The sequence below is a fragment of the Engystomops pustulosus genome, chromosome 1 (genome assembly GCF_040894005.1).
Source record: "Engystomops pustulosus chromosome 1, aEngPut4.maternal, whole genome shotgun sequence".
NCBI classification, from domain to species: domain Eukaryota; kingdom Metazoa; phylum Chordata; class Amphibia; order Anura; family Leptodactylidae; genus Engystomops; species Engystomops pustulosus.
This window is the reverse complement of record NC_092411.1, coordinates 254,536,930-254,551,504: the sequence shown is the minus strand read 5'-3', so window position 1 is coordinate 254,551,504 and position 14,575 is coordinate 254,536,930. Positions and strand designations below refer to the sequence as shown.

The window sequence follows — 14,575 nt, the reverse complement described above, 5'->3', positions numbered from 1 at the left end:
AGATAAAAAAAAACAGTAAATAATGGCTGACAAATGATCTTACCCTTACATGGATCATACCATTAGATTATGATGCTAAAAATACCTAAATAGGTATAGTTTTTTTCTCATGCCCTCCTAAAATCAGTTGTCGGGAGAGCAAATTGGGCAGACAGACTAAGAGAAGACTAAGCACGCTCATTCGTCTTGTGTATGGGCTCAAACGGAGGTCTTGCCAGATTTTATCTGAAGCAAGGGAATAAAGACAAAAATTCTCCATTCACATGTGCTAGAAAGCAGAATATAAGCAGATCTGCTGAACCAAAATCCTTTCCAAATCCCTAACATGTAAAAAGGCCCTATAGCAGATAGCAGATCATGTAGACCATCATGCATTGAAATAGCGCATGACATGTGCCAACCGCATGCCCCCTTCTACTATGTGCTTCATGCATTACGAATTAAACTAATCTCTAATGTCCTTTGCAAGTATAATACATTGTTTTCATTCATCACAAATATAAAAACGTGCAAAAACATCAAACGCAGGACATGAAGGAAGAAAAAGACAATCCTAGCGCAACGTGGATTAGTAACAGCCAAGTATCTGTGCCTACATACATGCAGAACCAGTGAGAAGTGCCAACATGCTACACATTGTACAGCAGTTCTCTGCTCTGTGCAAGGGATCCTCTAGGTCCTGCACTAACAAATTTTGGGAACCATTAGAGTGGTCATCACTGGTAACACCCAGTGGTCTATTCATCCATAAATTTATAGAAAGATAGAAGTAAGAACTGTGAGAAAAAAAAATCTCTCCATCCTGTGAATACATTTACTTAGAATAGATTGGAGAGCGCAGGGTTCACATTAATATTGGGCATAAATTTGCCATTTTTTTTTATCATACAGTATATATAGTCCTTTGCAGTGCATCTATTTTTTGGTTAAGAGGACCCCCTTGCACAACGTTGGCTCCAGATCTTCTCTAACCTTGATGACAGACTGAGGAGATCAGCTGGGAGATGCTCCCCATTGGTGACCTTCACTATCTCCCCTATAGCCACCTAGGTGGCCCGACACGAAAATAGTCAGAATGGAAAGACGATGGGAAACATAAAAGAGAGACACCAACAAAAACAGAATAGGAATATTAAGAACCAAAATTGTAGATCAATACAATAATGATTAACGCTTCCAACTTCTGTTCCAAACTGGGTGTTTACTTGTAAACGTACTGGACAAAGATGGCGTATTGTCAAATCTCAACCGTAGCAACTTTGGGGCACCTATTGGATTCCTAATCTAAACTAGCCCAGCACCAAATAATGGTCAAACCTTATGGTACTGAAAAGGCAAGTAATAAGGCCTATAGATTTGGCCAGCATCGGCCCATCAAGAATATCTGGTCATCTGGTGGTACAAGGGGTGCCGGGCCAAAGCAAATCTTAGAAACATATCATATACATTTACCTATAGATTTGGCTACAAAATGCATGAATATGACTTTAGAATATAACATTTACTAAGTAACACCCAGTTATGAAGCAGATTCTGGAAGAACATTGGTTTATGAGTGGATTTACTTGTCATCAAGAAAATAATGACCAACACTTGGCATGGTGACATGAATGAGACCAATTTGTTAAAGACTATGTTTTAGTAGATTTGCATTCTGCAGCGAGTGCACTTCCATGTCACCCGGTGTTCATCCTTATTTCCTTGTAGTGATGGGAGGCCAAAACATAGTAGAGAAACCAGTTTGGATAGGGTTAGCACAGTAGGCACCTCTACCTTGATGAGAGAAGTATAATGTCTGCGGGTATATACTCTGTGCCATTTATTTTAACTATGTCGCCAACATTTACCTGAAAGAGACTGGCAATCGGTTAATAAATCGGGTAAATTCACGTTAACAGCAAGAGCATTATACAGCATATACATCAGATCCATGCATCGTAATGAAGGCACTGACATAGGCACGAGGAGAAGAGTTTACTGCACTGCACCAGAAAACAATATGCATCTTGTGCTATTAATTCATAACGAAATTATCTTTGTAAGAGAAATGGGAGTATCTGCAGCCGAAAGCATTATATCATAAACAAAGAAAAAATGAACACAACAAAATTAATAAAAAAAACAATTTTTAAAAAAATTATATTAGGCAATATACATTAAGGTTGAATCTGTTTCTAGCAAGGTGATCACTAATCGTCAACCATAACAATGGATTCAATTAATAATACCTATCTCCCCAGGGGTGTAACGTGCAGAGTGTGCGGTCACAACTGGGCCCAAGAAGCATAGGGGGCCCATAAAGTGTCTCTTTTCCATATGAGAAGACTAGTACTATATACCATACATTATAGTCGGGGCCCAGCACAGACTTTTCACTAGGGCCCATCAGCTTCAAATTACGCCACTGTCTATCACGAATTTACTACATTTGGAGTTTTCACCACTGCTATATTGAAAGTGACTAAATCCAATGAATCTGGATTAAAATCCAGTGGATACACAATGTCAAAATCCTCTCCATGTTACACAAAAATATTAAAATATACAAAAAGCAATGCTAAACTCCTAAAAATCCAATTTATGGGCACAGAGCGCCTCTCAGCTCATTGTTATCTGGCGTACACCTCAACAACAAGTCTTCCGAGGAGCAGAATAAAGCAGCAAGCTTTTATTTAAAGGAGAGAAAACTGCATCTATTCAAGTAACAAAACTCAATTACGTCCCCTTGTCCTCGGGCTATGATGTTCTGTAGAGGAAGAGATTGTGTCAATGTGACTAAGCGCCATCGCCTTGTTCCCATCACACGGCGGCCTTGCTTTCTTGATGGGATTCTGCCAGAAAAGCACTGATCATTTTACAAAGACCGAGCAGTTTCCTGCAGACTGCATGACAGAAGCGCAAATGGGAAAATGTCAGGGTTCACTCGGAGAGGAATGTCAGCAAAGTGGCAGGAAGGTGCACTGGAAAATGGCAATGGCTCGGCTAGGCTTCTTAGTGACATTTTCTAAATAAAAGATTGTAGAATCTACTCAATGAATAAAATCCTGAACACAAATATTTTCCTTTAAAAAAAAAAAAAAAAAAAAATTTCTGAATATAAAATTGATTGAAAAAGCAGATTAAAGGGGTATTCCCAAAAAGCAAGTTAGACTCTCCATAGGATAGGGTCTAACTTGCTGATCGGTGGGGGTCTCAGTGATGAGACCCAAAAAGATCACTAGAACCCCCGACGCAACACTGAAATGGCCGGAGCAGCCAGTCGCACATGGCCAGGCTGCCCCATTCATCTCTATGGAGATAATGGAGATTGCATTGTACAGTGCTCGGGAAAGCCCACGCACGCGTGCCCGTCTGCTCCTGCAATCTGGGTGGTTCTACGAAGGAGGTGGGGGAGGGGGGGGGACAGCGGGTGTGGGTCCCATCACCAAGACCCCCACAGATCAGCAAGTTTGGCCCCATCTTGCATAGGGCCTAACTTGCTTTGTGGGAAAATCCCTTAAAAGAATTGAATAAAGTAAATTATTTTGGAGTTGTAAAACTATGAATACCTATTACAGGGGCTAGATCGGATTGAATAAGGAATAGGTTGCCTCTTTAGGCTTCTTGAAAGTCATGCTTGATGGTAGGGAGGCTGAAGGTAGTTTATGACATGATGTGGGATTAAAGCCAAACCGGTAAATACGGAATAGATATACGGACAGTCCCTGGGTTACATATTTGTGTCGTGTAGGTTTTTAGAATTGACAGTAGCCCTGCCTTATCCTTTGGGTACAGAGAATGCCTAGTGGTCATTTGTTCAGTGCCACTTTAGAACTTTGATATACATTCTACCTTTAATCGACCCGTTCATAGGTTTAGGAATTTCATGGTAGATTTACTTGTCTATTTGGATGGTTTGGGAGTTAATTGCAGCAAAATAACAAGCATACTGAGGATTTTTGGGGATTTTATCAGAACTATCAGCACCACCAGCTGGGGAAGCTGGAACACACCCGATATTTCTCCTGCAATGCTGAGATAACTAAAAATGCCCTGGAATTGCCAAAAGCCAGGTGAGGTGAGCAGGATGCATGCAAAATGGTATACATAATTAACACACAACACCTCGAGGGGCTCTTGTGATGCCCCCAGAGCCCCTCATGCTCATTAGCTTAATTTAAAAAGCCCTTTTTATGTGAAAATGGAGGCACATGAAACTAAAAGAAGACCGGATCCTGACAAAGGGGGCAAACACCAGCATGTACGTGTGCTTGGTTTACAATACCCGGTTCTGGTGGTAGTGTTCCTTTAAGCATTTGCATAATGCAATGCCCTTATACACATTTATAAAGCTTCCATTAATATGTCAGGTTAGATCCCTGTGCACTGTGTATATAGGAGGATCAGTATACAAGAATCATTATTTCCAGCACCAATGACGTTCTCAGCGTTACTTATTCATAAGAACGGCTACTCTCTTTTAGGAAAAGCCAAATAAAAAAAGCAGTGAATTGAAGCAGGCAAGGCAAATAAGAAGCTACAATGCTCTGTCTTAATGAATATCAATTATTTCCAGTTAGTGAACTCAGAAGAAGACATTAAAGATTCATCTCCGCGGCCATTAACATAACTGCATCACTACAGTCCCGTGGCTGTGCTAGTCTCTGGGCGCTGCCATTACAGCTAATGCACAACAAGCCGTCCACACAGCGATCTCTCTGTTCCTCTACCAATATCACCCACACAGTGAATTCTTGTCATTTATAGGATTCTCAACATTTCTCAACATATGGGACAGATTCCAGAAATCCATCTCTATCACCATTACAGCGGAGACCTACCACCCTACAACATCTTACTGTGGATGCATCCCACATGACCGCCGAAATATAATGGGACCTGGACTCCAAATGCAGAGGGTAAGAAACGAGGTTACTAGTTGTCAATTAAATAAGCAGATGCAAAGTGTTACACCACAGTACGCCCGTATACCTTAACAAGTCATACAAGCAGAGCTGTAGCAAGAAATGTAAACAAATTTAACTACAATGTTTAAAAAGGTGAATAATTGGAATTGGGTGTAAGGCCGCATTTACACGACCGTATGGGGGGGCGTACAGCAAGCTTGCAACCGTACATAGAGCAATGGCATAGATGCCAATGGACGCACGGTGCGATATGGTGCCACACATGTGCCACGTGTCCCATCTTTCCCTGTGTGAAAGGCCCGTACGCTATGCATTTCTATGGAGAGGGGAGGGGTCAACCCTCCTCTCCTCTCCAGCACGCTGGACATATGCCTGCCTGGCTACGTCAATTCGACCTAAGACATAGGCTACAGAACAACTACAATCTGAGGACACATCACCTGCAGGCACTGCATGTAACGTGTGTGTGTGGTGTGTCCGCGTGCGTGTTGTGTGTACGTGCACGTGCGTACGCGTACACCGTTATGTATTACCCACATAGCAAGCTCTCTGGAGTATTACTTCATTCCGGATGGCTGTCAGTTTCTAGTACAAAACTCCAATTTCACAGAAAATACACCTCTCAGATCCTAGCAGTGTATACTTCCTGCGAGACACAGGATATCATTAGATAAAAAGGACTTTGCAGGTTTTGAGGTTGTGCTGGTTTATACCACTGGGCATTCAGAGACAACTTAAAACTTCCATGATCCTATAACACATCTTCCAACACTAACACAACCTTTGCAGCCCTACAGCAATGTCAGGTCCACTGCCAACATGACCTGGGAGACCTCAGATCTCACTGCATGGGTAAAGAGAATCACAAGAATAATTATAATAAATTGTTAAATATTCCACTACACATCACATAGCTGTACCCGATGGTCAACGGGGCTTCAATATCCTGTTCTTCATGCTATGATCGACGCCTCCATTCTCCATTAAGATTATTAATACATTTTCACGTTTCATATTTCATCTCAGTTCATAAAAGTGCAGTTTCCTGCTGCTTGAGTGCTCACCTATTATTACAAACTTAAAACAGCAACCTAAATATTTGGTTGTATCCAAAGCCTCCATGGATTTTGAGGTTTTTGAAGGGAAGAATAACACTGCATGCAGCACTATTGTTCCCAATATATTGGGGTCTGTGGTGACTGCTGCTATTCACCTTCTCATAGATGGCATGATGCGGATGTGAACAGAGTATGTACGTCTGTGATAATAACACAAGTTTAGATGAATATATTTCTGTAGCTCGTGAAGCTCCATGCAGTGTTATGTAAGAGCTACACGCAGAAACCTCCTATTCTGCAGACAATAACGCTCCATTAGGTTGCCCTTGTGTTCTTCACTGTCAGTATTTCTAATCATTCCATAGAGACAATGAAACCTTATTGAGACAAGAAGCAGGTTGCCAAAATAGAAAAAAAAAAAAACACACAAAAAAAACCCCAAACAAACCTTTTCCCAGTGCACAATCTCCCAGGCTCCATTGCGTAAAACTGAAAAAGGTAAAGAAGAATAGATTTTAGAACATATTCATCAGGAAATGGACGGCAACACAAATGTGCAGAGTAAAAACTATGGGAGACATTTACCAGGGCTTTTATGTCAGAAAACTGATGAAGCAACCCTGAAATATTTCCCTCTTCACCATGAAGGTAGGAGTGGACGGCAGTGGAGTTGGCTGGCACAGGGCGTGTTAGCGCTTGCTACATACATTCAGCTTGAATGGTCGCTTATAAACTGCACATCCAGCCGCTGGAGGGGCAGGGACTTTGTCATGTGCCAGCGCGGGAGCACCGAAGTCAAGCTCTCCCTGCATCAATCACTGCAGAGGAAGCATTGTGATGTGGGGAGAGATTGACTTCAGTGCTTAGCTCTCCACCCCTAACACTTGTAAAACAAGTTTACAGTGTAAACATCACTACAAAGTTTATATTTTTGTGGATAATGCCGTCACCACAAATCCATATAAATATAAATTTGTAAATCTATATAATATACTAGAAGTGGACACAAGGTTGAGTGAACAGTTCAGAATGTGGAGGCTGGAGAGAAAGGAGCCCAATCAGAGAAGAAAACTAAATCTCTTATTTTTTTGAAATGTTAATATGTTCAAGGTTTGTTAAAGGTACACTGGCAAAATTTAAATTGGGGCGGGAGGGGGGGGGGGCTTCTTGGGGACATAACCCAGAAGTTAAAAAATAATTGGCAAAAAGATTATCATTTTTGTACCGGATCAAAACGTTTCTACTACCGTATAAGACGAGTTTCTCAGCACAAAAAATGTGCTGAAAAACTCCAAACTCTGAGTTATTATTTTAAAACAATTCATAAACAATTAAGAACAACAGGTTTTGCTTGGACTGAGCTCCTCGTCTGGTTACTGATCTCCTCTAACCCTGAATGTTGTCTGGCCATTTACAATAGGTCCAACTATATGGAATGGTTCTAACCCAAAAGGTGACTTTACCCTGCGTGAATTTCTTGTTCACGTAATTGTCAGCTTTGTGTCGCTTCTGTAACAAAGAAGGAAAAAAGGATGTTAATGATATCAGCAACGGAATTAACTATTTATCACCAAAAAGAATATCAGGAGTTTATAAAACCATTTAATAAAACCTGGAAAAGGAAGGAGGCATCACTGAGTAGTGGCTGGACAAGGTAACTGCAGCTTGCCCTCCATTATAAAGATTGGAAACTGTAATGGTCAGACCAGGTTACTCCACTCTCTGTATATAAACCAGACAAAGCAAACCTTCTGACCACAGCTCACATTGATGAGCCATCCTGTATGAGCTGCGTGGGTTGTAGAGCGTCTCATGCCATCATGAGTGCGATAGCACCAACAACATTCAAAATTTACAAAAACATCAGCCAGAAAGCATAGGTACTGACAGGCGGTCTGTGTTCCCCACAGGCAGAACCCCCTTTTATTAAGTGCGTCTTGCAAATTTCCTACGAAATTCATTGTCAATCAGTGTTGCTTCACAAGTGGACAGTTTGATTTCACAGAAGCTTGATTTACTTGGAGTTATATTGTGTGTTTAGGGGTTACCTTTATTTTTCTGAGCAGTGAGTATTTTATATACATCTATCTAGGCTTGAGAAAGGCTCCTGATTCAGGGGCTGAAATGTGGCACCCTTGGAATAATCCAATTCTGTTTTTTCAGATTTTTGGTGTGCCATTTTTTGATTAAAATCCACCTATCTTATGCCATATGCCACATCCCCACCCGTGCCATTTGCCACATCCCCACCCGTGCCATTTGCCACATCCCCACCCGTGCCATTTGCCACATCCCCACCCGTGCCATTTGCCACATCCCCACCCGTGCCATTTGCCACATCCCCACCCGTGCCATTTGCCACATCCCCACCCGTGCCATATGCCACATCCCCACCCGTGCCATTTGCCACATCCCCACCCGTGCCATTTGCCACATCCCCACCCGTGCCATTTGCCACATCCCCACCCGTGCCATTTGCCACATCCCCACCCGTGCCATTTGCCACATCCCCACCCGTGCCATTTGCCACATCCCCACCCGTGCCATTTGCCACATCCCCACCCGTGCCATTTGCCACATCCCCACCCGTGCCATTTGCCACATCCCCACCCGTGCCATTTGCCACATCCCCACCCGTGCCATTTGCCACATCCCCACCCGTGCCATTTGCCACATCCCCACCCGTGCCATTTGCCACATCCCCACCCGTGCCATTTGCCACATCCCCACCCGTGCCATTTGCCACATCCCCACCCGTGCCATTTGCCACATCCCCACCCGTGCCATTTGCCACATCCCCACCCGTGCCATTTGCCACATCCCCACCCGTGCCATTTGCCACATCCCCATCCGTGCCATTTGCCACATCCCCATCCGTGCCATTTGCCACATCCCCATCCGTGCCATTTGCCACATCCCCATCCGTGCCATTTGCCACATCCCCATCCATGCCATATGCCACATCCCCATCCATGCCATATGCCACATCCCCATCCATGCCATATGCCACATCCCCATCCATGCCATATGCCACATCCCCATCCATGCCATATCTATCCCATATGACAGTGGTGGCGAACCTTTTAACAACCAAGTGCCCAAACAACAAACCAAAGCCCCCCTTATTTATCCCAAGGTGCCAAAAATTAAAGTAGTAACTTATTGTCACACTGTACATGGAGAATTGTGGGGCCAGCAGGAGGACCTCCGAAGATAATTTGGCCCTGTCCACACATTCTCCCTCTTCCTACAGTCTCAAGCAGCTAAGTATCACTTTAAAATGTCACCGGAAGCAGCATATTTTAAGTTGCTTGGAACAGGAAGTCCTGTCTGATGTTCTGGGGTGGTGGCCTGGGTGCCCACAGAAAGAGCTCCGAGTGCCGCCACCTGTGCCATAGGTTCGCCACCACTGCCCTATCTCATATCTAAATGTCTAACATTATCTACACACACACATAATTGTATGTCATCTATAAACGATGGATGAATGTGATGCATCGCTCAAAGCTGCACAAAAATCCATACCACAATCGTAAGGTCATCTACTAAATAAACTGCGTTATGCACAGGCACAGCCTAACAAGCCTCGGGGTAAGGAGCTGCCGCTCTTGTCAGGCATCGATTATGTGAGGGGTAAAAAAATGACTGAGCGCTTACAATGATCCGGAGATACTGACAAGCGCTAGTTACCTCACACTAATACATATAATAAGCATCGATCTGCAAGAAAGACAAAACCACAACAAAAGTATGACAATGGCTATGGTGCTGCGAGGAGGAGAATATCATCATGTATGAGATATTGATCACTGGAAATAAACTACAGGACCACAACCTGCCTCACTGATGTCCTATCAACCCCCTTCACTCAATTATTTTAGTATTTGCAATTCTGCTTAAAAACTATGAGGGGAATTTACTAAGATTGATGCTTGGTATAAGCGCGGTCAGACATGTCGGGTATTTCAGCTGAAGTCTGTACCAGTTTTCTGGCAGAGGTTATATTAAATACAGTAACCTGGAGTAACCACAACCCCCATTTGCCACCACAGAAAGTGGCATGTGGGACGGGAACGTCATGTATAAATGTCCAAGTGTCTTATTTCTTTATTTTTCACAAGGGCTTGACTTTTGCAGGATGAGTTACATTTGTAAATCACATACGACTCATCAGAAAGGTGATGAGAACACAACTATTCCACAAGGTTTTCTTGTGTTTTGCACTTTGCAATCTTTATGGTGCGGTATAAATACTGTGATTTCTTTATTCCATGAGGCACTGCTATTACTCCAATACTCCACTTTTGTACACTTAATATTTGCTTGTCTTTTTATTGCTGGATTGGAAGAGTCATAACTTTTCAATACTTTTCTATAAAACTTAAGTTTTATGTTGTCTTGTTTTTCGCAGGAGGAGTCATATTTATGGAACATACAATTTTTTTTTTTTTTTTTTAAGCATTATTTCGGTGCTGCAGGGATCCTACAAATACGGTGTTCCTTAGTACAGGGATTTCTGACACTTTTGCAATTTCTGATGAAGGTGCCCTTATCAAAAGATTAACAAATCGTGTCCTGGTGTCAGGAGCACACCCCTGAGGAAGTCACACTGGTGACGAAACGCGTGGGGTACGCCTCCCCTTACTCTGCTTTCCACCACACGTGAGATATAGACCCCCACCCCTTCCATTGTCGCTACTTTCTTTTCTGGTACAGTATTTTTCACTTGCATGCAATGAGAGGTTTTTGGTCATTTTGATTTTTTTGGCCTATTATGTATTATTATAAATGGTTGGCCTATTATGTATTATTCTAAATGGTTGGCCTATTATGTATTGATGGAGATTTGGTTTCAAAGTTGTGATTGCAGGATATAGGGAAGTTGTCTGGGGTTCTGCTCTGTGCTTTCAGAAACCCAGCCTTGAGGTCATATGAATTTTGCAGCTTTTAAGTCATTTTATTATGTGTGTTGTAGAATGATCCAATAAAGATTTTTCTATTGTCTATTTTTGGTCATTTGTTGCATCCTTTTTCTTTTGTTTGGTTACTTGTTTATGTATTGATGCATGACCACCATACAGGTTTGTTCATTCTTAAAACATTACACTTTACAGTGCAGTAGCATTAACAGTACAGTCATCCATAGAACGGCACATAGACCATCATGAAAAAAACAGTGAACAGGCAACTAAAATGAACAGAAAAAAAAAAAAAAAAAAGTACCATATCCCTGAGGTACAAAGCACAGACATGAGCACACATTATAAGGCCTAATTGGCTGATCATTGGGGGTCTCGGTGAAGATACTCCCACCGATCAGAAGAACAGGGGGTTGTACGGCGGGGTCCAAGGTACCTTTGTTGGATCCCACTCACTACAAGAAAGGTATTGGGCAGCATGTCCGTTCATCTCCAGGAGCGACAAGGAGTCCAACGGAGGTACCTTGGTCCGCAAGTTTTTGTGATCTGTGTGGGGGAGGGGGGAATCTCATCACTGAGATACTGCAACACCCCATTACATGTGATCACACGGTTGCTGAAGACCCTCTTAATCCCTCTAACTCCACACATTTGAGTTATTTTATACCAGTGATTTGTATTGTTTGTATTCTGCAATACAATTTCCTTCAGTTAAAAAGATTAAACATCAGGTTTTGTGTGTAATGGAGCTTTAAGATGCCAACTGCAGGCTGGCACAGAACCAGAGCCTGGGCCGCAGCGCCATGATGTCAGTGTTTGCAGTGAGGATTAGGTTACCGGATAATTGTGCAATTCCATTTGAGTAAGCATTCAGGAACACAAGGACGGATCCACCCTCCAGCCGCCTCTAGGTTTATAGAGCTGGCATGTATGCAAACACAATGGAAATCCAGGGATATGTATGTGCACAATGGATATCCAGGGAATATTATTCCATCCTGTACTATGTATATAACTTGTAAATAAATGGACAATAAAACTAAAATCAATACAAAATTTTGAGTTGAGCATCTGTGCTCATGCTTCACCCACTAAGTTGCTGTGTTTTCCCACCCAAAACTCAGTCTGACATTTACTTCCCCTTTTTGTATACAATGTGGACATCCTTATACTGCCCCCGATTTATAAAAGAGTGTTGCCGGATGATAAACCTGGTGAAGTACGAGACCATCTATTTGTATTTTAAACCTTCTTATAGTTGACTTTTTCTAAAGAAAAATCAACCCCCACTTTGCATAATCTTTGGAAGATGCTCATTTTTTAAAAAATAGTCTTAATACATTGCAACTAGAGATAAGCGAGTATACTCGTCCGAGTATACTGCTCGGTCGAGTATTAGCATACTCGGACCGGCTCGTTACTGGGACGAGTATCTCGCCGGCTCGAGATCGAGCATTAAATTAAGTGAAGAACAGTATTTTTATTACATAATAAAATATTCCATATGTTTACTGATGTTTTGCTTGTAAGAACACATTGAAATAACACTATTCTTCACTTTCCAGGTGTTCGCGCGTGTCTCCCGCTAAGTTAGGAGATGTGCACGAACATCTGGAATGTGAAGAATAGTGTTCTTTCAATGTGTTCTGCACTTAAATGGTTCTGTATTCACTGTTTTTAATGTTTTAATTCTATTCTTCACTTTGCAGCTGTGCGCGCGTATCTCCTAACTTAGCGGAAGACATGCGCGAACACCTGCAATGTGAAGAATAGTGTTATTTCAATGTGTTCTTACAAGCAAAATATCAGTAAACATCTGTAATGTGTTATTCTGCACTGTTCTTTTAATGTTCTCTTTTACTAAAAAAAAAAATGCTAGAGTCTCCCATTGACTTTAATGGGGTTCATTATTCGATACGAACACTCGAGCATCGGGAAAAGCTCGTATCGAGTAACGAGCACCCGAGCATTTTAGTGCTCGCTCATCTCTAATTGCAACACATTTTTCAAGACAGAATGATGTCTTTAGTGGAAATCTACCATAAAAATCCATCATGATAAACCATACAAACTTACTCATAGACCCAGGCTCTGTGACAATGGTAATCTTATATTGGTTATTCCAGGCCTCCTTCCTTCTAATATCAACTTTTAAAATTATGCTAATGAGGAACAAAATCTATTGGGGGTATTACCAGAGCCCTTACATGCTTCAGATTGGCAGGTTGTTACACTGTTAAGGAGCACGCCCCCCCCCTCCCACTGTGTGCTGAAACATCCTCCTGTGAGAGTACTTCAGGCTAAGGGAGGGGGAAGTGGTGAGGGAGCAACATGTAGGTAAAGACAGTAATAGTCTTTACCACACCGGGGCTCTGGTAGCACCCTCAGAGCCCTTCAGGCTCTTAAGTAAAATTTTAAAAGTTGATTTTAGAAGGAAGGAGAAAATGGCTAAAAAAATATAAGAAGAAGATTACTCATAGACCCAGGCACCGTGACTGTGGTAAAGTCCTTGGTTTCTCCATACTTGATTTTGATGATAGATTTTCTTTAAACTGCTCAATAAAATAATAATCTTTATTTAAATAAAACTCCCAATGGAAAGCAAAACCAATGTAAAACCTAGGAGCAACATGTGTATGAAGGGGAAAAAGGCTACATACAAGAAAAAAATGGACTTAAAAAATTCAATTTCTAAACAGTATTAATAATAATATTATTCACATTTCACAAGTGACAACTGTTTAAAAAAAAAAAAAATACCCTCAGATAATAGTAAATTTAGACATAAGGAGCAGTTATATCAAATAAAAATTGAAATAATGTTGCGTTGTCGTCATTAATATTATTGTTAAAATCAATAAGACAACATCATAATAATCAGGGGGAGCCTAAACTGTATTGACACCCAAAAACTGAATATAAAGAGATAATATAAATGAGGTTTTAAAATTTTTTTTTATTTATTCTTTTACAAATATTTCAGCCTGGTAAATGTATCGGTAAATACATTACATTAATAATTCACTACTACAATGAGCAGCAGTCTTAAGGGAACATATACAAGGTGACAATGGACTCCCAAGACACCCAAGCGAGGGACACTTCTCCCTGACAGAGAAGACTCTGCTCCCACAAGAGGCAACGTTACATTATACAATCCTCAATAATAGAATTAAAGGGGTATTCTCATCTGGGCACTCACATTCAGTTTCATTAATCTGCCATACATAAACATTTCTTCAATTAGATGTTATTAAAAAAAAATGTTCCTGTGTGAAGATAATTTCCCATAAATGTAGTGATATGGTCTCTTAGAAACAAGACTGTGCCTGGATACGGCCACCTCAGCTGGAGAGATTGCAGAAGAAACAAAAGGTTATTGTATATGAAATGTCTGGGAGTTACTACATGTCGCACAGCCGTCCTGTGGTAATGTACGCTGAATCCTGGTGGTCCGGCAGGACTCATTAGCGCATATTTGGCCACCGCTGCCAGAGTGCGGGGTGGTCGTATCCGAGGAAGCTATCTCGTTTCTAAGGGACAACATGGCTACATTTATCAGAAATTATCTTCACACAGGAACATTTTTTAATAACACCCAATTGAAGAAATGTTTATATATGGCAGATTAATGAAACTGAATGTAAGTGCCCAGATGAGAATACCCCTTTAAGAGAACATTGCAGGATTG

At 41.6% G+C, this 14,575-nt stretch overlaps 1 protein-coding gene across 4 annotated transcripts in view; it reads right to left on the bottom strand.

The window, feature by feature from the left end:
• ATP8A1 (ATPase phospholipid transporting 8A1) overlaps positions 1-14,575 on the bottom strand; it is a 123,021-nt gene that overhangs the window by 67,568 nt on the left and 40,878 nt on the right. For 2 of the 4 annotated variants that reach the window (XM_072124949.1, XM_072124968.1), the window contains exons 6-8: positions 7,429-7,474; positions 6,414-6,454; positions 1,774-1,847 (exon numbers count right to left, since the gene is read on the bottom strand). In XM_072124949.1, the coding sequence (XP_071981050.1) occupies positions 1,774-1,847; positions 6,414-6,454; positions 7,429-7,474 (161 nt within the window). Of the gene's footprint in view, positions 1-972; positions 1,047-1,773; positions 1,848-6,413; positions 6,455-7,428; positions 7,475-14,575 lie in introns of all 4 variants that reach the window. The other 2 variants (XM_072124941.1, XM_072124958.1) reach the window with 1 other exon arrangement.